We start from the raw sequence: 26,673 nt of genomic DNA on the forward strand, positions 1-26,673 counted from the left end.
TTTAACATACCTATTAGTGTTACCTGAGCCTTTAACATACCTATTAGTGTTACCTGAGCCTTCAACATACCTACTAGTGTTACCTGAGTCTTTAACATACCTCTTCATGCCACCTGAGCCTTTAACATACCTCTTCATGCCACCTGAGCCTTTAACATACCTATTAGTGTTACCTGAGCCTTTAACATAACTATTAGTGTTACCTGAGCCTTTAACATACCTGTTAGTGTTACCTGAGCCTTTAACATACCTGTTAGTGTCACCTGAGCCTTTAACATACCAGTTAGTGTCACCTGAGCCTTTAACATACCTGTTACTGTCATCTGAGCCTTTAACATACCTGTTTGTGTTACCTGAGCCTTCAACATACCTATTAGTGTTACCTGAGCCTTTAACAAACCTGTTAGTGTTACCTGAGCCTTTAACATACCTGTTAGTGTTACCTGAGCCTTTAACATACCTGTTACTGTCATCTAAGGCTTTAACATACCTATTAATGTTACCTGAGCCTTAACATACCCATTAGTGTCACCTGAGCCTTTCACATACCTGTTATTGTCTTCTGAGCCTTTAACATACCTATTAGTGTTACCTGAGCCTTTATCATACCTGTTAGTCTTACCAGACCCTTTAACATACATGCTACTGTCATCTGAGCCTTTAATATACCTATTACTGTCATCTGAGCCTTCAACATATCTGTTACTGTCATCTGAGCCTTTAACATACCTATTAATGTTACCTTAGCCTTTAACATACATATTAGTGTCACCTGAGCCTTTAACATACCTATTAGTGTTACCCGAGCTTTTAATATACCTATTAGTGTCAACTGAGCCTTTAACATTCCTGTTAGTGTCACCTGAGCCTTTAACATACCTGTTAGTGTCACCCGAGTCTTTAACATACCTGTTAGTGTCACCTGAGCCTTTAACATACCTATTAGTGTCACCTGAGCCTTTAACATACCTATTAGTGTTACCCGAGCCTTTAACATACCTGTTAGTGTTACCTGAGCCTTTAACATACCTATTAGTGCCACCTGAGCCTTTAACATAACTATTAGTGTTACCTGAGCCTTTAACATACCTGTTAGTGTTACCTGAGCCTTTAACATACCTGTTAGTGTCACCTGAGCCTTTAACATACCAGTTAGTGTCACCTGAGCCTTTAACATACCTGTTACTGTCATCTGAGCCTTTAACATACCTGTTTGTGTTACCTGAGCCTTCAACATACCTATTAGTGTTACCTGAGCCTTTAACAAACCTGTTAGTGTTACCTGAGCCTTTAACATACCTGTTAGTGTTACCTGAGCTTTTAACATACCTCTAAATGTTACCTGAGCCTTTAACATACCTATTAGTGTTACCTGAGCCTTTAACATACCTATTAGTGTTACCTGAGCCTTCAACATACCTACTAGTGTTACCTGAGTCTTTAACATACCTCTTCATGCCACCTGAGCCTTTAACATACCTCTTCATGCCACCTGAGCCTTTAACATACCTATTAGTGTTACCTGAGCCTTTAACATACCTGTTAGTGTTACCTGAGCCTTTAACATACCTATTAGTGTTACCTAAGCCTTTAACATACCTGTTAGTTACCTGAGCCTTTAACATACCTGTTAGTGTTACCTGAGCCTTTAACATACCTGTTACTGTCATCTAAGGCTTTAACATACCTATTAATGTTACCTGAGCCTTAACATACCCATTAGTGTCACCTGAGCCTTTCACATACCTGTTATTGTCTTCTGAGCCTTTAACATACCTATTAGTGTTACCTGAGCCTTTATCATACCTGTTAGTCTTACCAGACCCTTTAACATACATGCTACTGTCATCTGAGCCTTTAATATACCTATTACTGTCATCTGAGCCTTCAACATATCTGTTACTGTCATCTGAGCCTTTAACATACCTATTAATGTTACCTTAGCCTTTAACATACATATTAGTGTCACCTGAGCCTTTAACATACCTATTAGTGTTACCCGAGCCTTTATCATACCTGTTACTGACATCTGAGCCTTTACCATACCTGTTACTGTCATCTGAGCCTTTACCAAACCTATTAATGTTACCTGAGCCTTTAACATACCTATTAATGTTACCGGAGCCTTAACATACCTATTAGTGTCACCTGAGCCTTTAACATACGTGTTATTGTCACATGAGCCTTTAACATACCTATTAGTGTCACCTGAGCCTTTAACAAACGTATTGGTGTCACCTGAGCCTTTAACATACCTATTAGTGTTACCTGAGCCTTTAACATACCTATTAGTGTTACCTGAGCCTTTAACATACCTATTAGAGTCACCTGTGCCTTTAACATACCTATTAGAGTCACCTGTGCCTTTGACATACCTGTTAGTGTTACCCGAGCCTTTAACATACCTATTAGTATTACCTGAGCCTTTGAAATACCTATTAGTGTCACCTGAGCCTTTAACAAACGTATTGGTGTCACCTGAGCCTTTAACATACCTATTAGTGTTACCTGTGCCTTTGACATACCTGTTAGTGTCACCTGAGCCTTTAACAAACATATTGGTGTTACCTGAGCCTTTAACATACCTGTTACTGTCATCTGAGGCTTTAACATACCTGTTTCTGTCATCTGAGCTTTTAACATATCTGTTACTGTCATCTGAGCCTTCAACATATCTGTTACTGTCATCTGAGCCTTTAACATACCTATTAATGTTACTTTAGCCTTTAACATACATATTAGTGTTACCTGAGCCTTTAACATACCTATTAGTGTCACCTGAGCCTTTAACATACCTATTAGTGTTGCCAGAGCCTTTAACATACCTGTTAGTGTTGCAGTGGCCTTTAACATACCTGTTACTGTCATCTGAGCCTTTACCATACCTGTTACTGTCATCTGAGCCTTTAACATACCTATTAATGTTACCTGAGCCTTAACATACCTATTAGTGTCACCTGAGCCTTTAACATACGTGTTATCGTCACATGAGCCTTTGAAATGCCTATTAATGTCACCTGAGCAGTGTTACCAAACTGTGGCAGCATATTCTCTAGTGCTGTGTACATTTAAAGGGGAACTAAAATGATTACTTCTCCTTGTCAACCTATCCTTTGATATCACGTGACCAAATTAATATACTTTTAATAAATACAACAGACTTTATTTAATGGAATATCCATTTATGTGCCATTTCAATTGTTTAGCTATGTAGATAATGAGAGCGACTTAGCATAATCCACACAAGTGTACATAAGTTGTTGACAAAAATATTTAATTCAATTTTTTGTCACATTTCAAACCATAATTCAAGCTTAGATTTAACATCACAAAGATTAATGTGATTGGGAAGATTCTCAGAATGAAGTAACAAGGTAAAGCTATGCGCAAATTAACATGAAAACATTCACTGCATTTCCTCCTTTGCTTGACATAACATATTGCTCATAAATGTACCATGGATTGGGCGTGGTCATTTTTTTCCCACATCACTTGCACAAAACAAAAAATACACTGTACAATCTTTTGAATATAAGCGTAACTCCAATTTAGATGTCAGGGAAGCGTCACCTCACAAAAAAACTGTTCACATGAAAAAAAATACTCAGTATATTTACTGTAATATGCATTTATTTTTTTAATTTTCTTCGTAACGGAAAGTATATACTGACAGGAGTTTCAAATAAAGACAAACATTAATGCATTGATTAGTAGAAAATGATCATGGTACGGCACTAAAAAAGTACGCTACCGTTGGTACGGTAACGCAATCCGGCCATGCTTCGGCTCACAAATGAATAACTTACTTGTTTTCGAAGTGTTGAAATTGTTGATTATTACTCAGTAGTGGTACATCTGCCATGTAGTTTGAATGCACACGAGACGTTACTTGATTGGATAGGTCAAGTCGCTAATTAACCAATCAAAATGCTGGATGGTGCCCATGTGTTCAAATTACTTTAGTTCATTTAAGTATGTTAATGACAGGCCACCGACTTCATGGTGAACGAAACGCGGAAGCGATTTACCAATAATGTAGTGCGATCATTTGGCTTTGATTTCCATGGGAAAACGACATGACTTTTTTTTTATATCAAGAAATTAGTTGTTTTCGAAAGATAAACTGAGAATTGAAAAAGAATTTAACAGATTTTCTGTGATAACAGCTCATTGTCGAAAACTTACGACACACGGACGTATTCATAAGGAGTATTGACAAAAGTTGTTGCAAGAACAAAAGCAGTTTCACTGCGTGTTTGACATCCTAACACCACTGAACAATAAAGAGGTGTGAATATTTTTAGGCACGTTGTCGAGACAAATGAATAGGATTAGGAACAATGTACCAGCTGGTTGAAACAAAGTCAGTAATAGGTACTTTTCATGCTTTCAATTTTTGTTGAGAACTCTTTAACACTGAAGCCAAAATCGGGGGTGCGGTTACTATTAGGTATGTGGTTTATAATAGGATTTTAACGGTACTTAAGATTTTCAGATCTGGAACAAATTTTACGTGCATATTCAACAGAGAATTGTTCATCAACCTGCCAAGTCTCATCGATATCTGCTGCAGAATTTCTGAGAAAATGTTGGAGATGTGAAGGAAACATCACAGACGGAAACCAGAAATAATAAACTATACTCAGCTTTTCAATTTTAATCAATTTATTCTGAGCATGCTCAGTTGTAAAATTTGTGAATCCGGAATCAATAAATTCAGGAATCTGAATCTTAATCTTACCGAAACAATTTATTCTGAGCATGCTCAGTTGTTCTGTCAATGTTGCTGGGAGAGGTAATTTTTGATGAAAATTGTAAAAAAGACCGAGTTAGGATTTTCAGATCTGGAAAAAAAATTGTGTGCATAGTCAAAATAATATTGTTCATCAAGCTGCCAAGTTTAATTGATATTTGCTGCAGAATTTCTGAGAAAATGTTGGAGATGGAAAACGGAAATTCAACCCAATTAAGAAGTCTCCTTTTCAGGCTGCACCTGAATGGTGACTAAAAAGTAAAGCACACTATAATAGTATTGCAGACAACAGTTCTTATTTCTTACATATATATTAAAATAAAACAATTAAAAAATACTGCTATTACAAACTAATGAGTTGAAGTGACAGAAGCGTCTTTCTGTTGCCGCTCCTTTTCTTCCTCCTCATACTTGTCTTCTATTTTCTGCATCACGAGAGGGAGTGCTTCATTCGTCTTTGTAGCTGGTTTGAATAGCAGATCATCAGGTGTTAACTCTCCTTTTGTTATCTTATCACACATTAAGAGGAGATCATAATTGATCAAATCTGTCACATTAGAATCTTTCTTATAATCTGGATGAGTGTCAACAAATTCTCGAATCCACCTAGCCATAGTCTTCAACTCGCCTAAATAATTCAAATAAATAAATGCATTGTCAGCCTTAGTGATGACAAATCAATGTACTGACCATATCAAGTGTCCCAGTACACTGTCAGCCTTAGTGATGACAAACCAATGTACTGACCCTATGAAGTGTCCCAGTACACTGTCAGCCTTAGTGATGACAAATCAATGTATTGACCCTATCAAGTGTCCCAGTACACTGTCAGCCTTAGTGATGACAAATCAATGTATTGACCCTATGAAGTGTCCCAGTACACTGTCAGCCTTAGTGATGACAAATCAATGTATTGACCATATCAAGTGTCCTAGTACACTGTCAGCCTTAGTGATGACAAATCAATGTATTGACCATATCAAGTGTCCCAGTACACTGTCAGCCTTAGTGATGACAAATCAATGTATTGACCCTATCAAGTGTCCCAGTACACTGTCAGCCTTAGTGATGACAAATCAATGTATTGACCCTATCAAGTGTCCCAGTACACTGTCAGCCTTAGAGATGACAAATCAATGTATTGACCATATCAAGTGTCCCAGTACACTGTCAGACTTAGTGATGACAAACCAATGTACTGACCCTATCAAGTGTCCCAGTACACTGTCAGCCTTAGTGGTGACAAATCAATGTATTGACCCTATCAAGTGTCCCAGTACACTGTCAGCCTTAGTGATGAACAATCAATGTACTGACCATATGAAGTGTCCCAGTACACTGTCAGCCTTAGTGATGACAAATCAATGTATTGACCCTATCAAGTGTCCCAGTACACTGTCAGCCTTAGTGATGACAAATCAATGTATTGACCCTATCAAGTGTCCCAGTACACTGTCAGCCTTAGAGATGACAAATCAATGTATTGACCATATCAAGTGTCCCAGTACACTGTCAGCCTTAGTGAAGACAAACCATTGTACTGACCATATCAAGTGTCCCAGTACACTGTCAGCCTTAGTGGTGACAAATCAATGTACTGACCCTATCAAGTGTCCCAGTACACTGTCAGCCTTAGTGATGACAAACCAATGTACTGACCCTATCAAGTGTCCTAGTACACTGTCAGCCTTAGCGATGACAAATCAATGTACTGACCCTATCAATTGTCCCAGTAAACTGTCAGCCTCAGTGATGACAAACCACCGTACTCACCCTATCATGTGTCCCAGTACACTATCAGACTTAGTGATGACAAATCAATGTCTTGACCATATCAAGTGTCCCATTACACTGTCAGCCTTAGTGATGACAAATCAATGTATTGGCCCTATCAAGTATCCCAGTACACTGTCAGCCTTAGTGGTGACAAATCAATGTACTGACCCTATCAAGTGTCCCAGTACACTGTCAGCCTTAGTGATGACAAATCAATGTACTGACCCTATCAAGTATCCCAGTACACTGTCAGCCTTAGTGATGACAAACCAATATACTTACCCTATCAAGTGTCCTAGTACACTGTCAGCCTTAGTGAAGACAAACCATTGTACTGACCATATCAAGTGTCCCATTACACTGTCAGGCTTAGTGATGACAAATCAATGTATTGGCCCTATCAAGTGTCCCAGTACACTGTCAGACTTAGTGATGACAAATCAATGTATTGGCCCTATCAAGTATCCCAGTACACTGTCAGCCTTAGCGGTGACAAATCAATGTACTGACCATATCAAGTGTCCCAGTACACTGTCAGCCTTAGTGGTGACAAATCAATGTACTGACCTATCAAGTGTCCCAGTACACTGTCAGCCTTAGTGATGACAAATCAATGTACTGACCCTATCAAGTGTCCCAGTACACTGTCAGCCTTAGTGATGACAAATCAATGTACTGACCCTATCAAGTGTCCCAGTACACTGTCAGCCTTAGTGAAGACAAATCAATGTATTGACCCTATCAAGTGTCCCATTACACTGTCAGCCTTAGTGATGACAAATCAATGTATTGACCCTATCAAGTGTCCCAGTACACTGTCAGTCAGCCTTAGTGATGACAAATCAATGTACTGACCCAATCAAGTGTCCCATTACACTGTCAGCCTTAGTGAAGACAAATCAATGTATTGACCCTATCAAGTGTCACAGTACACTATCAGACTTAGTGATGACAAACCAATGTACTGACCCTATCAAGTGTCCTAGTACACTGTCAGCCTTAGTGATGACAAATTAATGTATTGACCCTATCAAGTGTCCCAGTACACTGTCAGCCTTAGCGATGACAAACCAATGTACTGACCCTATCAATTGTCCCAGTAAACTGTCAGCCTCAGTGATGACAAACCAATGTACTGACCATATCAATTGTCCCAGTAAACTGTCAGCCTCAGTGATGACAAACCACCGTACTCACCCTATCAAGTGTCCCAGTACACTATCAGACTTAGTGATGACAAATCAATGTATTGACCATATCAAGTGTCCCATTACACTGTCAGCCTTAGTGATGACAAATCAATGTATTGGCCCTATCAAGTGTCACAGTACACTGTCAGCCTTAGTGGTGACAAATCAATGTACTGACCTATCAAGTGTCCCAGTACACTGTCAGACTTAGTGATGACAAACCAATGTACTGACCATATCAAGTGTCCCAGTACACTATCAGACTTAGTGATGACAAACCAATGTACTGACGCTATCAAGTGTCCTAGTACACTGTCAGCCTTAGTGATGACAAATTAATGTATTGACCCTATCAAGTGTCCCAGTACACTGTCAGCCTTAGCGATGACAAACCAATGTACTGACCCTATCAATTGTCCCAGTAAACTGTCAGCCTCAGTGATGACAAACCACCGTACTCACCCTATTAAGTGTCCCAGTACACTATCAGACTTAGTGATGACAAATCAATGTATTGACCATATCAAGTGTCCCATTACACTGTCAGCCTCAGTGATGACAAATCAATGTACTGACCCTATCAAGTATCCCAATACACTGTCAGCCTTAGTGATGACAAACCAATATACTTACCCTATCAAGTGTCCTAGTACACTGTCAGCCTTAGTGATGACAAACCAATGTACTGACCCTCTCAATTGTCCCAGTAAACTGTCAGCCTCAGTGATGACAAACCACCGTACTCACCCTATCAAGTGTCCCAGTACACTATCAGACTTAGTGATGACAAACCAATGTACTGACGCTATCAAGTGTCCTAGTACACTGTCAGCCTTAGTGATGACAAATTAATGTATTGACCCTATCAAGTGTCCCAGTACACTGTCAGCCTTAGCGATGACAAACCAATGTACTGACCCTATCAATTGTCCCAGTAAACTGTCAGCCTCAGTGATGACAAACCACCGTACTCACCCTATTAAGTGTCCCAGTACACTATCAGACTTAGTGATGACAAATCAATGTATTGACCATATCAAGTGTCCCATTACACTGTCAGCCTCAGTGATGACAAATCAATGTACTGACCCTATCAAGTATCCCAGTACACTGTCAGCCTTAGTGATGACAAACCAATATACTTACCCTATCAAGTATCCCAGTACACTGTCAGCCTTAGTGGTGACAAATCAATGTATTGGCCCTATCAAGTATCCCAGTACACTGTCAGCCTTAGTGGTGACAAATCAATGTACTGACCCTATCAAGTGTCCCAGTACACTGTCAGCCTTAGTGATGACAAATCAATGTACTGACCCTATCAAGTATCCAAGTACACTGTCAGCCTTAGTGATGACAAACCAATATACTTACCCTATCAAGTGTCCTAGTACACTGTCAGCCTTAGTGATGACAAATCAATGTACTGACCCTATCAAGTGTCCCAGTACACTGTCAGCCTTAGTGCTGACACATCAATGTACTGACCCTATCAAGTGTCCCAGTACACTGTCAGCCTTAGTGGTGACAAATCAATGTACTGGCCTATCAAGTGTCCCAGTACACTGTCAGCCTTAGTGATGACAAATCAATGTATTGGCCCTATCAAGTGTCCCAGTACACTGTCAGACTTAGTGATGACAAATCAATGTATTGGCCCTATCAAGTATCCCAGTACACTGTCAGCCTTAGTGGTGACAAATCAATGTACTGACCATATCAAGTGTCCCAGTACACTGTCAGCCTTAGTGGTGACAAATAAATGTACTGACCTATCTAGTGTCCCAGTACACTGTTAGCCTTTGTGATGACAAATCAATGTACTGACCCTATCAAGTGTCACAGTACATTATCAGACTTAGTGATGACAAACCAATGTACTGACCCTATCAAGTGTCCCAGTACACTGTCAGCCTTAGTGATGACAAATCAATATATTGACCCTATCAAGTATCGCAGTACACTGTCAGCCTTAGTGATGAGAAACCAATGTACTGACCATATCAATTGTCCCAGTACACTGTCAGCCTCAGTGATGACAAACCACCGTACTCACCCTATCAAGTGTCCCATTACACTATCAGCCTTAGTGATGACAAATCAATGTATTGGCCCTATCAAGTGTCCCAGTACACTGTCAGCCTTAGTGATGACAAATCAATGTACTGACCCTATCAAGTGTCCCAGTACACTGTCAGCCTTAGTGATGACAAATCAATGTATTGACCCTATCAAGTGTCCCAGTACACTGTCAGACTTAGTGATGACAAATCAATGTATTGACCATATCAAGTGTCCCAGTACACTGTCAGCCTTAGTGACGACAAACCAATGTACGGACCCTATCAAGTGTCCCAGTACACTGTCAGGCTTAGTGGTGACAAATCAATGTATTGACCCTATCAAGTGTCCCAGTACACTGTCAGCCTTAGTGATGAACAATCAATGTACTGACCATATCAAGTGTCCCAGGACACTGTCAGTCTTAGTGGTGACAAATCAATGTACTGACCATATCAAGTGTCCCAGTACACTGTCAGCCTTAGTGATGACAAATCAATGTACTGACCCCATCAAGTGTCCCAGTACACTGTCAGCCTTAGTGATGACAAATCAATGTATTGGCCCTATCAAGTGTCCCAGTACACTGTCAGACTTAGTGATGACAAACCAATGTACTGACCATATCAAGTGTCCCAGTACACTGTCAGCCTTAGTGATGACAAATCAATGTACTGACCCTATCAAGTGTCCCAGTACACTGTCAGTCAGCCTTAGTGATGACAAATCAATGTACTGACCCTATCAAGTGTCCCATTACACTGTCAGCCTTAGTGATGACAAATCAATGTATTGACCCTATCAAGTGTCACAGTACACTATCAGACTTAGTGATGACAAACCAATGTACTGACCCTATCAAGTGTCCCAGTACACTGTCAGCCTTAGTGATGACAAATTAATGTATTGACCCTATCAAGTGTCCCAGTACACTGTCAGCCTTAGCGATGACAAACCAATGTACTGACCCTATCAATTGTCCCAGTACACTGTCAGCCTCAGTGATGACAAACCACCGTACTCACCCTATCAAGTGTCCCAGTACACTATCAGACTTAGTGATGACAAATCAATGTATTGACCATATCAAGTGTCCCATTACACTGTCAGCCTTAGTGATGACAAATCAATGTATTATCCCTATCAAGTATCCCAGTACACTGTCAGCCTTAGTGGTGACAAATCAATGTACTGACCCCATCAAGTGTCCCAGTACACTGTCAGCCTTACTGATGACAAATCAATGTACTGACCCTATCAAGTATCCCATTACACTGTCAGCCTTAGTGATGACAAATCAATGTATTGGCCCTATCAAGTGTCCCAGTACACTGTCAGACATAGTGATGACAAATCAATGTACTGACCATATCAAGTGTCCCAATACACTGTCAGCCTTAGTGGTGACAAATCAATGCACTGACCATATCAAGTGTCCCAGTACACTGTCAGCCTTAGTGAAGACAAATCAATGTATTGACCATATCAAGTGTCCCAATACACTGTCAGCCTTAGTGACGACAAACCAATGTACTGACCCTATCAAGTGTCCCAGTACACTGTCAGGCTTAGTGGTGACAAATCAATGTATTGACCCTATCAAGTGTCCCAGTACACTGTCAGCCTTAGTGATGAACAATCAATGTACTGACCATATCAAGTGTCCCAGTACACTGTCAGTCTTAGTGGTGACAAATCAATGTACTGACCATATCAAGTGTCCCAGTACACTGTCAGCCTTAGTGATGACAAATCAATGTATTGACCATATCAAGTGTCCCAGTACACTGTCAGCCATAGTGAAGACAAACCATTGTACTGACCAGCCTTAGTGAAGACAAACCATTGTACTGACCATATCAAGTGTCCCAGTACACTGTCAGCCTTAGTGATGACAAATCAATGTACTGACCCTATCAGATGTCCCAGTACACTGTCAGCCTTAGTGATGACAAACCAATGTACTGACCCTATCAAGTGTCCCAGTACACTGTCAGCCTAAGTGATGACAAATCAATGTATTGACCATATCAAGTGTCCCAGTACACTGTCAGCCTTAGTGATGACAAATTAATGTATTGACCCTATCAAGTGTCCCAGTACACTGTCAGCCTTAGCGATGACAAACCAATGTACTGACCCTATCAATTGTCCCAGTACACTGTCAGCCTCAGTGATGACAAACCACCGTACTCACCCTATCAAGTGTCCCAGTACACTATCAGACTTAGTGATGACAAATCAATGTATTGACCATATCAAGTGTCCCATTACACTGTCAGCCTTAGTGATGACAAATCAATGTATTATCCCTATCAAGTATCCCAGTACACTGTCAGCCTTAGTGGTGACAAATCAATGTACTGACCCCATCAAGTGTCCCAGTACACTGTCAGCCTTACTGATGACAAATCAATGTACTGACCCTATCAAGTATCCCATTACACTGTCAGCCTTAGTGATGACAAATCAATGTATTGGCCCTATCAAGTGTCCCAGTACACTGTCAGACATAGTGATGACAAATCAATGTACTGACCATATCAAGTGTCCCAATACACTGTCAGCCTTAGTGGTGACAAATCAATGCACTGACCATATCAAGTGTCCCAGTACACTGTCAGCCTTAGTGAAGACAAATCAATGTATTGACCATATCAAGTGTCCCAATACACTGTCAGCCTTAGTGACGACAAACCAATGTACTGACCCTATCAAGTGTCCCAGTACACTGTCAGGCTTAGTGGTGACAAATCAATGTATTGACCCTATCAAGTGTCCCAGTACACTGTCAGCCTTAGTGATGAACAATCAATGTACTGACCATATCAAGTGTCCCAGTACACTGTCAGTCTTAGTGGTGACAAATCAATGTACTGACCATATCAAGTGTCCCAGTACACTGTCAGCCTTAGTGATGACAAATCAATGTATTGACCATATCAAGTGTCCCAGTACACTGTCAGCCATAGTGAAGACAAACCATTGTACTGACCAGCCTTAGTGAAGACAAACCATTGTACTGACCATATCAAGTGTCCCAGTACACTGTCAGCCTTAGTGATGACAAATCAATGTACTGACCCTATCAGATGTCCCAGTACACTGTCAGCCTTAGTGATGACAAACCAATGTACTGACCCTATCAAGTGTCCCAGTACACTGTCAGCCTAAGTGATGACAAATCAATGTATTGACCATATCAAGTGTCCCAGTACACTGTCAGCCTTAGTGATGACAAATCAATGTACTGACCCTATCAAGTATCCTAGTACACTGTCAGCCTTAGTGATGATAAATCCATGTACTGACCCTATCAAGTGTCCCATTACACTGTCAGCCTTAGTGATGACAAATCAATGTATTGACCCTATCAAGCGTCCCAGTACACTGTCAGACTTAGTGATGACAAATCAATGTATTGACCATATCAAGTGTCCCAGTACACTGTCAGCCTTAGTGATGACAAATCAATGTACTGACCCCATCAAGTGTCCCAGTACACTGTCAGCCTTAGTGATGACAAATCAATGTATTGGCCCTATCAAGTGTCCCAGTACACTGTCAGACTTAGTGATGACAAACCAATGTACTGACCATATCAAGTGTCCCAGTACACTGTCAGCCTTAGTGATGACAAATCAATGTACTGACCCTATCAAGTGTCCCAGTACACTGTCAGTCAGCCTTAGTGATGACAAATCAATGTACTGACCCTATCAAGTGTCCCATTACACTGTCAGCCTTAGTGATGACAAATCAATGTATTGACCCTATCAAGTGACACAGTACACTATCAGACTTAGTGATGACAAACCAATGTACTGACCCTATCAAGTGTCCCAGTACACTGTCAGCCTTAGTGATGACAAATTAATGTATTGACCCTATCAAGTGTCCCAGTACACTGTCAGCCTTAGCGATGACAAACCAATGTACTGACCCTATCAATTGTCCCAGTACACTGTCAGCCTCAGTGATGACAAACCACCGTACTCACCCTATCAAGTGTCCCAGTACACTATCAGACTTAGTGATGACAAATCAATGTATTGACCATATCAAGTGTCTCATTACACTGTCAGCCTTAGTGATGACCAATCAATGCATTGGCCCTATCAAGTATCCCAGTACACTGTCAGCCTTAGTGGTGACAAATCAATGTACTGACCCCATCAAGTGTCCCAGTACACTGTCAGCCTTACTGATGACAAATCAATGTACTGACCCTATCAAGTATCCCATTACACTGTCAGCCTTAGTGATGACAAATCAATGTATTGGCCCTATCAAGTGTCCCAGTACACTGTCACACATAGTGATGACAAATCAATGTACTGACCCTATCAAGTGTCCCAGTACACTGTCAGCCTTAGTGATGACAAACCATTGTACTGACCATATCAAGTGTCCCAGTACACTGTCAGCCTTAGTGGTGACAAATCAATGTACTGACCCTATCAAGTGTACCAGTACACTGTCAGCCTTAGTGATGACAAACCAATGTACTTACCTTATCAAGTGTCCTAGTACACTGTCAGCCTTAGTGATGACAAATCAATGTACTGACCATATCAAGTGTCCCAGTACACTGTCAGCCTTAGTGGTGACAAATCAATGCACTGACCATATCAAGTGTCCCAGTACACTGTCAGCCTTAGTGACGACAAACCAATGTACTGACCCTATCAAGTGTCCCAGTACACTGTCAGGCTTAGTGGTGACAAATCAATGTATTGACCCTATCAAGTGTCCCAGTACACTGTCAGCCTTAGTGATGAACAATCAATGTACTGACCATATCAAGTGTCCCAGTACACTGTCAGTCTTAGTGGTGACAAATCAATGTACTGACCATATCAAGTGTCCCAGTACACTGTCAGCCTTAGTGATGACAAATCAATGTATTGACCATATCAAGTGTCCCAGTACACTGTCAGCCTTAGTGAAGACAAACCATTGTACTGACCATATCAAGTGTCCCAGTACACTGTCAGCCTTAGTGATGACAAATCAATGTACTGACCCTATCAAGTGTCCCAGTACACTGTTAGCCTTAGTGATGACAAATCAATGTACTGACCCTATCAAGTATCCCATTACACTGTCAGCCTTAGTGATGACAAATCAATGTATTGGCCCTATCAAGTGTCCCAGTACACTGTCAGACTTAGTGATGACAAACCAATGTACTGACCATATCAAGTGTCCCAGTACACTGTCAGCCTTAGTGATGACAAATCAATGTACTGACCCTATCAAGTGTCCCAGTACACTGTCAGTCAGCCTTAGTGATGACAAATCAATGTACTGACCCTATCAAGTGTCCCATTACACTGTCAGCCTTAGTGATGACAAATCAATGTACTGACCCTATCAAGTATCCCATTACACTGTCAGCCTTAGTGATGACAAATCAATGTATTGGCCCTATCAAGTGTCCCAGTACACTGTCAGACTTAGTGATGACAAATCAATGTACTGACCATATCAATGTACTGACAAATCAGTGATGACAAATCAATGTACTGACCCTATCAAGTATCCTAGTACACTGTCAGCCTTAGTGATGATAAATCCATGTACTGACCCTATCAAGTGTCCCATTACACTGTCAGCCTTAGTGATGAACAATCAATGTACTGACCATATCAAGTGTCCCAGTACACTGTCAGTCTTAGTGGTGACAAATCAATGTACTGACCATATCAAGTGTCCCAGTACACTGTCAGCCTTAGTGATGACAAATCAATGTATTGACCATATCAAGTGTCCCAGTACACTGTCAGCCTTAGTGAAGACAAACCATTGTACTGACCATATCAAGTGTCCCAGTACACTGTCAGCCTTAGTGATGACAAATCAATGTACTGACCCTATCAAGTGTCCCAGTACACTGTTAGCCTTAGTGATGACAAATCAATGTACTGACCCTATCAAGTATCCCATTACACTGTCAGCCTTAGTGATGACAAATCAATGTATTGGCCCTATCAAGTGTCCCAGTACACTGTCAGACTTAGTGATGACAAACCAATGTACTGACCATATCAAGTGTCCCAGTACACTGTCAGCCTTAGTGATGACAAATCAATGTACTGACCCTATCAAGTGTCCCAGTACACTGTCAGTCAGCCTTAGTGATGACAAATCAATGTACTGACCCTATCAAGTGTCCCATTACACTGTCAGCCTTAGTGATGACAAATCAATGTACTGACCCTATCAAGTATCCCATTACACTGTCAGCCTTAGTGATGACAAATCAATGTATTGGCCCTATCAAGTGTCCCAGTACACTGTCAGACTTAGTGATGACAAATCAATGTACTGACCATATCAATGTACTGACAAATCAGTGATGACAAATCAATGTACTGACCCTATCAAGTATCCTAGTACACTGTCAGCCTTAGTGATGATAAATCCATGTACTGACCCTATCAAGTGTCCCATTACACTGTCAGCCTTAGTGATGACAAATCAATGTATTGACCATATCAAGTGTCCCAGTACACTGTCAGCCTTAGTGATGACAAACCAATGTACTGACCCTATCAAGTGTCCCAGTACACTGTCAGGCTTAGTGGTGACAAATCAATGTATTGACCATATCAAGTGTCCCAGTACACTGTCAGCCTTAGTGATGACAAACCAATGTACTGACCCTATCAAGTGTCCCAGTACACTGTCTGGCGTAGTGGTGACAAATCAATGTATTGACCCTATCAAGTGTCCCAGAACACTGTCAGCCTTAGTGATGACAAACCAATGTACTGACCCTATCAAGTGTCCCAGTACACTGTCAGCCTAAGTGATGACAAATCAATGTATTGACCATATCAAGTGTCCCAGTACACTGTCAGCCTTAGTGATGACAAATCAATGTACTGACCCTATCAAGTGTCCCAGTACACTGTCAGCCTAAGTGATGACAAATCAATGTATTGACCATATCAAGTGTCCCAGTACACTGTCAGCCTTAGTGATGACAAATCAATGTACTGACCCTATCAAGTGTTCTAGTACACTGTCAGCCTTAGTGATGACAAATCAATGTACTGACCCTATCAAGTGTCCCAGTACACCGTCAGGCTTAGTGGTGACAAATCAATGTATTGACCATATCAAGTGTCCCAGTACACTGTCAGCCTTAGTGATGACAAATCAACGTACTGACCCTATCAAGTGTTCTAGTACACTGTCAGCCTTAGTGATGACAAATCAATGTATTGACCCTATCAAGTGTCCCAGTACACTGTCAGCCTTAGTGATGAACAATCAATGTACTGACCATATCAAGTGTCCCAGTACACTGTCAGTCTTAGTGGTGACAAATCAATGTACTGACCATATCAAGTGTCCCAGTACACTGTCAGCCTTAGTGATGACAAATCAATGTATTGACCATATCAAGTGTCCCAGTACACTGTCAGCCTTAGTGAAGACAAACCATTGTACTGACCATATCAAGTGTCCCAGTACACTGTCAGCCTTAGTGATGACAAATCAATGTACTGACCCTATCAAGTGTCCCAGTACACTGTTAGCCTTAGTGATGACAAATCAATGTACTGACCCTATCAAGTATCCCATTACACTGTCAGCCTTAGTGATGACAAATCAATGTATTGGCCCTATCAAGTGTCCCAGTACACTGTCAGACTTAGTGATGACAAACCAATGTACTGACCATATCAAGTGTCCCAGTACACTGTCAGCCTTAGTGATGACAAATCAATGTACTGACCCTATCAAGTGTCCCAGTACACTGTCAGTCAGCCTTAGTGATGACAAATCAATGTACTGACCCTATCAAGTGTCCCATTACACTGTCAGCCTTAGTGATGACAAATCAATGTACTGACCCTATCAAGTATCCCATTACACTGTCAGCCTTAGTGATGACAAATCAATGTATTGGCCCTATCAAGTGTCCCAGTACACTGTCAGACTTAGTGATGACAAATCAATGTACTGACCATATCAATGTACTGACAAATCAGTGATGACAAATCAATGTACTGACCCTATCAAGTATCCTAGTACACTGTCAGCCTTAGTGATGATAAATCCATGTACTGACCCTATCAAGTGTCCCATTACACTGTCAGCCTTAGTGATGAACAATCAATGTACTGACCATATCAAGTGTCCCAGTACACTGTCAGTCTTAGTGGTGACAAATCAATGTACTGACCATATCAAGTGTCCCAGTACACTGTCAGCCTTAGTGATGACAAATCAATGTATTGACCATATCAAGTGTCCCAGTACACTGTCAGCCTTAGTGAAGACAAACCATTGTACTGACCATATCAAGTGTCCCAGTACACTGTCAGCCTTAGTGATGACAAATCAATGTACTGACCCTATCAAGTGTCCCAGTACACTGTTAGCCTTAGTGATGACAAATCAATGTACTGACCCTATCAAGTATCCCATTACACTGTCAGCCTTAGTGATGACAAATCAATGTATTGGCCCTATCAAGTGTCCCAGTACACTGTCAGACTTAGTGATGACAAACCAATGTACTGACCATATCAAGTGTCCCAGTACACTGTCAGCCTTAGTGATGACAAATCAATGTACTGACCCTATCAAGTGTCCCAGTACACTGTCAGTCAGCCTTAGTGATGACAAATCAATGTACTGACCCTATCAAGTGTCCCATTACACTGTCAGCCTTAGTGATGACAAATCAATGTACTGACCCTATCAAGTATCCCATTACACTGTCAGCCTTAGTGATGACAAATCAATGTATTGGCCCTATCAAGTGTCCCAGTACACTGTCAGACTTAGTGATGACAAATCAATGTACTGACCATATCAATGTACTGACAAATCAGTGATGACAAATCAATGTACTGACCCTATCAAGTATCCTAGTACACTGTCAGCCTTAGTGATGATAAATCCATGTACTGACCCTATCAAGTGTCCCATTACACTGTCAGCCTTAGTGATGACAAATCAATGTATTGACCATATCAAGTGTCCCAGTACACTGTCAGCCTTAGTGATGACAAACCAATGTACTGACCCTATCAAGTGTCCCAGTACACTGTCAGGCTTAGTGGTGACAAATCAATGTATTGACCATATCAAGTGTCCCAGTACACTGTCAGCCTTAGTGATGACAAACCAATGTACTGACCCTATCAAGTGTCCCAGTACACTGTCTGGCGTAGTGGTGACAAATCAATGTATTGACCCTATCAAGTGTCCCAGAACACTGTCAGCCTTAGTGATGACAAACCAATGTACTGACCCTATCAAGTGTCCCAGTACACTGTCAGCCTAAGTGATGACAAATCAATGTATTGACCATATCAAGTGTCCCAGTACACTGTCAGCCTTAGTGATGACAAATCAATGTACTGACCCTATCAAGTGTCCCAGTACACTGTCAGCCTAAGTGATGACAAATCAATGTATTGACCATATCAAGTGTCCCAGTACACTGTCAGCCTTAGTGATGACAAATCAATGTACTGACCCTATCAAGTGTTCTAGTACACTGTCAGCCTTAGTGATGACAAATCAATGTACTGACCCTATCAAGTGTCCCAGTACACCGTCAGGCTTAGTGGTGACAAATCAATGTATTGACCATATCAAGTGTCCCAGTACACTGTCAGCCTTAGTGATGACAAATCAACGTACTGACCCTATCAAGTGTTCTAGTACACTGTCAGCCTTAGTGATGACAAATCAATGTATTGACCCTATCAAGTGTCCCAGTACACTGTCAGCCTTAGTGATGAACAATCAATGTACTGACCATATCAAGTGTCCCAGTACACTGTCAGTCTTAGTGGTGACAAATCAATGTACTGACCATATCAAGTGTCCCAGTACACTGTCAGCCTTAGTGATGACAAATCAATGTATTGACCATATCAAGTGTCCCAGTACACTGTCAGCCTTAGTGAAGACAAACCATTGTACTGACCATATCAAGTGTCCCAGTACACTGTCAGCCTTAGTGATGACAAATCAATGTACTGACCCTATCAAGTGTCCCAGTACACTGTTAGCCTTAGTGATGACAAATCAATGTACTGACCCTATCAAGTATCCCATTACACTGTCAGCCTTAGTGATGACAAATCAATGTATTGGCCCTATCAAGTGTCCCAGTACACTGTCAGACTTAGTGATGACAAACCAATGTACTGACCATATCAAGTGTCCCAGTACACTGTCAGCCTTAGTGATGACAAATCAATGTACTGACCCTATCAAGTGTCCCAGTACACTGTCAGTCAGCCTTAGTGATGACAAATCAATGTACTGACCCTATCAAGTGTCCCATTACACTGTCAGCCTTAGTGATGACAAATCAATGTACTGACCCTATCAAGTATCCCATTACACTGTCAGCCTTAGTGATGACAAATCAATGTATTGGCCCTATCAAGTGTCCCAGTACACTGTCAGACTTAGTGATGACAAATCAATGTACTGACCATATCAATGTACTGACAAATCAGTGATGACAAATCAATGTACTGACCCTATCAAGTATCCTAGTACACTGTCAGCCTTAGTGATGATAAATCCATGTACTGACCCTATCAAGTGTCCCATTACACTGTCAGCCTTAGTGATGAACAATCAATGTACTGACCATATCAAGTGTCCCAGTACACTGTCAGTCTTAGTGGTGACAAATCAATGTACTGACCATATCAAGTGTCCCAGTACACTGTCAGCCTTAGTGATGACAAATCAATGTATTGACCATATCAAGTGTCCCAGTACACTGTCAGCCTTAGTGAAGACAAACCATTGTACTGACCATATCAAGTGTCCCAGTACACTGTCAGCCTTAGTGATGACAAATCAATGTACTGACCCTATCAAGTGTCCCAGTACACTGTTAGCCTTAGTGATGACAAATCAATGTACTGACCCTATCAAGTATCCCATTACACTGTCAGCCTTAGTGATGACAAATCAATGTATTGGCCCTATCAAGTGTCCCAGTACACTGTCAGACTTAGTGATGACAAACCAATGTACTGACCATATCAAGTGTCCCAGTACACTGTCAGCCTTAGTGATGACAAATCAATGTACTGACCCTATCAAGTGTCCCAGTACACTGTCAGTCAGCCTTAGTGATGACAAATCAATGTACTGACCCTATCAAGTGTCCCATTACACTGTCAGCCTTAGTGATGACAAATCAATGTACTGACCCTATCAAGTATCCCATTACACTGTCAGCCTTAGTGATGACAAATCAATGTATTGGCCCTATCAAGTGTCCCAGTACACTGTCAGACTTAGTGATGACAAATCAATGTACTGACCATATCAATGTACTGACAAATCAGTGATGACAAATCAATGTACTGACCCTATCAAGTATCCTAGTACACTGTCAGCCTTAGTGATGATAAATCCATGTACTGACCCTATCAAGTGTCCCATTACACTGTCAGCCTTAGTGATGACAAATCAATGTATTGACCATATCAAGTGTCCCAGTACACTGTCAGCCTTAGTGATGACAAACCAATGTACTGACCCTATCAAGTGTCCCAGTACACTGTCAGGCTTAGTGGTGACAAATCAATGTATTGACCATATCAAGTGTCCCAGTACACTGTCAGCCTTAGTGATGACAAACCAATGTACTGACCCTATCAAGTGTCCCAGTACACTGTCTGGCGTAGTGGTGACAAATCAATGTATTGACCCTATCAAGTGTCCCAGAACACTGTCAGCCTTAGTGATGACAAACCAATGTACTGACCCTATCAAGTGTCCCAGTACACTGTCAGCCTAAGTGATGACAAATCAATGTATTGACCATATCAAGTGTCCCAGTACACTGTCAGCCTTAGTGATGACAAATCAATGTACTGACCCTATCAAGTGTCCCAGTACACTGTCAGCCTAAGTGATGACAAATCAATGTATTGACCATATCAAGTGTCCCAGTACACTGTCAGCCTTAGTGATGACAAATCAATGTACTGACCCTATCAAGTGTTCTAGTACACTGTCAGCCTTAGTGATGACAAATCAATGTACTGACCCTATCAAGTGTCCCAGTACACCGTCAGGCTTAGTGGTGACAAATCAATGTATTGACCCTATCAAGTGTCCCAGTACACTGTCAGCCTTAGTGATGACAACTCAATGTATTGACCGAATCAAGTGTACCAGTACACTGTCAGCTTTAGTGGTGACAAATCAATGTATTGACCATATCAAGTGTCCCAGTACAATGTCAGCCTTAGTGGTGACAAATCAATGTATTGACCCTATCAATTGTCCCAGTACACTGTCAGCCTTAGTGATGACAAATCAATGTACTGACCCTATCAGATGTCCCAGTACACTGTCAGCCTTAGTGATGACAAACCAATGTACTGACCCTATCAAGTGTCCCAGTACACTGTCAGCCTAAGTGATGACAAATCAATGTATTGACCATATCAAGTGTCCCAGTACACTGTCAGCCTTAGTGATGACAAATCAATGTACTGACCCTATCAAGTATCCTAGTACACTATCAGCCTTAGTGATGACAAACCAATGTAGTGACCCTATCAAGTGTCCCAGTACACTGTCAGGCGTAGTGGTGACAAATCAATGTATTGACCCTATCAAGTGTTCCAATACACTGTCAGCCTTAGTGATGACAAATCAATGTATTGACCATATCAAGTGCCCCAGTACACTGTCAGCCTTAGTGAAGACAAACCATTGTACTGACCCTATCAAGAGTCCCAGTACACTGTCAGGCTTAATGGTGACAAATCAATGTACTCACCCTATCAAGTGTCCCAGTACACTGTCAGCCTTAGTGGTGACAAATCAATGTATTGACCTTATCAAGTGTCCCAGTACACTGTCAGCCTGAGTGATGTCAAACCAATGTACTGACCCTCTCAAGTGTCCCAGTACACTGTCAGGCTTAGTGGTGAAAAATCAATGTATTGACCCTATCAAGTGTCCCAGTACACTGTCAGCCTTAGTGATGACAACTCAATGTATTGACAATATCAAGTGTCCCAGTACACTGTCAGCTTCAGTGGTGACAAATCAATGTATTGACCATATCAAGTGTCCCAGTACAATGTCAGCCTTAGTGGTGACAAATCAATGTATTGACCCTATCAATTGTCCCAGTACACTGTCAGCCTTAGTGATGACAAATCAATGTATTGACCCTATCAAGTGTCCCAATACACTGTCAGCCTTAGTGATGACAAATCAATGTATTGACCATATCAAGTGTCCCAGTACACTGTCAGCTTTAGTGAAGACAAACCATTGTACCGACCCTATCAAGTGTCCCAGTACACTGTCAGGCTTAATGGTGACAAATCAATGTACTCACCCTATCAAGTGTCCCAGTACACTGTCAGCCTTAGTGGTGACAAATCAATGTATTGACCTTATCAAGTGTCCCAGTACACTGTCAGCCTGAGTGATGTCAAACCAATGTACTGACCCTATCAAGTGTCCCAGTACACTGTCAGCCTTAGTGATGACAAATCAATGTACTGATCCTATCAAGTGTCCCAGTACACTGTCAGCCTTAGTGATGACAAATCAATGTACTGACCCTATCAAGTGTTCCATTACACTGTCAGCCTTAGTGATGACAAATCAATGTACTGACCATATCAAGTGTCCCAGTACACTGTCAGCCTTAGTGGTGACAAATCAATGTACTGACCCTATCAAGTGTCCCAGTACACTGTCAGCCTTAGTGATGACAAACCAATGTACTTACCCTATCAAGTGTCCTAGTACACTGTCAGCCTTAGTGATGACAAATCAATGTATTGACCCTATCAAGTGTCCCAGTACACTGTCAGCCTTAGTGATGACAAATCAATGCACTGACCATATCAAGTGTCCCAGTACACTGTCAGCCTTAGTGAAGACAAATCAATGTATTGACCATATCAAGTGTCCCAATACACTGTCAGCCTTAGTGACGACAAACCAATGTACTGACCCTATCAAGTGTCCCAGTACACTGTCAGGCTTAGTGGTGACAAATCAATGTATTGACCCTATCAAGTGTCGCAGTACACTGTCAGCCTTAGTGATGAACAATCAATGTACTGACCATATCAAGTGTCCCAGTACACTGTCAGTCTTAGTGGTGACAAATCAATGTACTGACCATATCAAGTGTCCCAGTACACTGTCAGCCTTAGTGATGACAAATCAATGTATTGACCATATCAAGTGTCCCAGTACACTGTCAGCCTTAGTGATGACAAATCAATGTACTGACCATATCAAGTGTCCCAGTACACTGTCAGCCTTAGTGGTGACAAATCAATGTACTGACCCTATCAAGTGTCCCAGTACACTGTCAGCCTTAGTGATGACAAACCAATGTACTTACCCTATCAAGTGTTCTAGTACACTGTCAGCCTTAGTGATGACAAGTCAATGTACTGACCATATCAAATGTCCCAGTACACTGTCAGCCTTAGTGGTGACAAATCAATGCATTGACCATATCAAGTGTCCCAGTACACTGTCAGCCTTAGTGAAGACAAATCAATGTATTGACCATATCAAGTATCCCAATACACAGTCAGCCTTAGTGACGACAAACCAATGTACTGACCCTATCAAGTGTCCCAGTACACTGTCAGGCTTAGTGGTGACAAATCAATGTATTGACCCTATCAAGTGTCCCAGTACACTGTCAGCCTTAGTGATGAACAATCAATGTACTGACCATATCAAGTGTCCCAGTACACTGTCAGTCTTAGTGGTGACAAATCAATGTACTGACCATATCAAGTGTCCCATTACACTGTCAGCCTTAGTGATGACAAATCAATGTATTGGGGCTATCAAGTGTCCCAGTACACTGTCAGCCTTAGTGAAGACAAATCAATGTATTGACCATATCAAGTGTCCCAATACACTGTCAGCCTTAGTGACGACAAACCAATGTACTGACCCTATCAAGTGTCCCAGTACACTGTCAGGCTTAGTGGTGACAAATCAATGTATTGACCCTATCAAGTGTCCCAGTACACTGTCAGCCTTAGTGATGAACAATCAATGTACTGACCATATCAAGTGTCCCAGTACACTGTCAGTCTTAGTGGTGACAAATCAATGTACTGACCATATCAAGTGTCCCAGTACACTGTCAGCCTTAGTGATGACAAATCAATGTATTGACCATATCAAGTGTCCCAGTACACTGTCAGCCTTAGTGATGACAAATCAATGTACTGACCATATCAAGTGTCCCAGTACACTGTCAGCCTTAGTGGTGACAAATCAATGTACTGACCCTATCAAGTGTCCCAGTACACTGTCAGCCTTAGTGATGACAAACCAATGTACTTACCCTATCAAGTGTCCTAGTACACTGTCAGCCTTAGTGATGACAAATCAATGTACTGACCATATCAAATGTCCCAGTACACTGTCAGCCTTAGTGGTGACAAATCAATGCACTGACCATATCAAGTGTCCCAGTACACTGTCAGCCTTAGTGATGACAAATCAATGTACTGACCCTATCAAGTGTTCCATTACACTGTCAGCCTTAGTGATGACAAATCAATGTACTGACCATATCAAGTGTCCCAGTACACTGTCAGCCTTAGTGGTGACAAATCAATGTACTGACCCTATCAAGTGTCCCAGTACACTGTCAGCCTTAGTGATGACAAACCAATGTACTTACCCTATCAAGTGTCCTAGTACACTGTCAGCCTTAGTGATGACAAATCAATGTATTGACCCTATCAAGTGTCCCAGTACACTGTCAGCCTTAGTGATGACAAATCAATGCACTGACCATATCAAGTGTCCCAGTACACTGTCAGCCTTAGTGAAGACAAATCAATGTATTGACCATATCAAGTGTCCCAATACACTGTCAGCCTTAGTGACGACAAACCAATGTACTGACCCTATCAAGTGTCCCAGTACACTGTCAGGCTTAGTGGTGACAAATCAATGTATTGACCCTATCAAGTGTCCCAGTACACTGTCAGCCTTAGTGATGAACAATCAATGTACTGACCATATCAAGTGTCCCAGTACACTGTCAGTCTTAGTGGTGACAAATCAATGTACTGACCATATCAAGTGTCCCAGTACACTGTCAGCCTTAGTGATGACAAATCAATGTATTGACCATATCAAGTGTCCCAGTACACTGTCAGCCTTAGTGATGACAAATCAATGTACTGACCATATCAAGTGTCCCAGTACACTGTCAGCCTTAGTGGTGACAAATCAATGTACTGACCCTATCAAGTGTCCCAGTACACTGTCAGCCTTAGTGATGACAAACCAATGTACTTACCCTATCAAGTGTCCTAGTACACTGTCAGCCTTAGTGATGACAAATCAATGTACTGACCATATCAAATGTCCCAGTACACTGTCAGCCTTAGTGGTGACAAATCAATGCACTGACCATATCAAGTGTCCCAGTACACTGTCAGCCTTAGTGAAGACAAATCAATGTATTGACCATATCAAGTATCCCAATACACAGTCAGCCTTAGTGACGACAAACCAATGTACTGACCCTATCAAGTGTCCCAGTACACTGTCAGGCTTAGTGGTGACAAATCAATGTATTGACCCTATCAAGTGTCCCAGTACACTGTCAGCCTTAGTGATGAACAATCAATGTACTGACCATATCAAGTGTCCCAGTACACTGTCAGTCTTAGTGGTGACAAATCAATGTACTGACCATATCAAGTGTCCCATTACACTGTCAGCCTTAGTGATGACAAATCAATGTATTGGGGCTATCAAGTGTCCCAGTACACTGTCAGCCTTAGTGAAGACAAATCAATGTATTGACCATATCAAGTGTCCCAATACACTGTCAGCCTTAGTGACGACAAACCA

The 26,673-nt window shown here is 41.4% G+C and overlaps 1 protein-coding gene across 1 annotated transcript in view; it reads right to left on the minus strand.

Annotated features, from left to right (window-relative positions):
• Positions 1-3,612: 3,612 nt before the first annotated feature.
• The window catches only part of LOC102808159 (glutamate--cysteine ligase catalytic subunit-like), a 157,179-nt gene continuing 134,118 nt past the window's right edge, over positions 3,613-26,673 (minus strand). Inside the window, exon 15 of the mRNA XM_085508190.1 lies at positions 3,613-5,381. Within this exon, the coding sequence (XP_085364316.1) occupies positions 5,104-5,381 (278 nt within the window). The 3' untranslated portion in view covers positions 3,613-5,103. The remainder of the gene's footprint in view (positions 5,382-26,673) is intronic.

Source organism: Saccoglossus kowalevskii, chromosome 14 (assembly GCF_978046115.1).
Source record: "Saccoglossus kowalevskii chromosome 14, keSacKowa6.1, whole genome shotgun sequence".
Lineage (NCBI taxonomy): Eukaryota > Metazoa > Hemichordata > Enteropneusta > Harrimaniidae > Saccoglossus > Saccoglossus kowalevskii.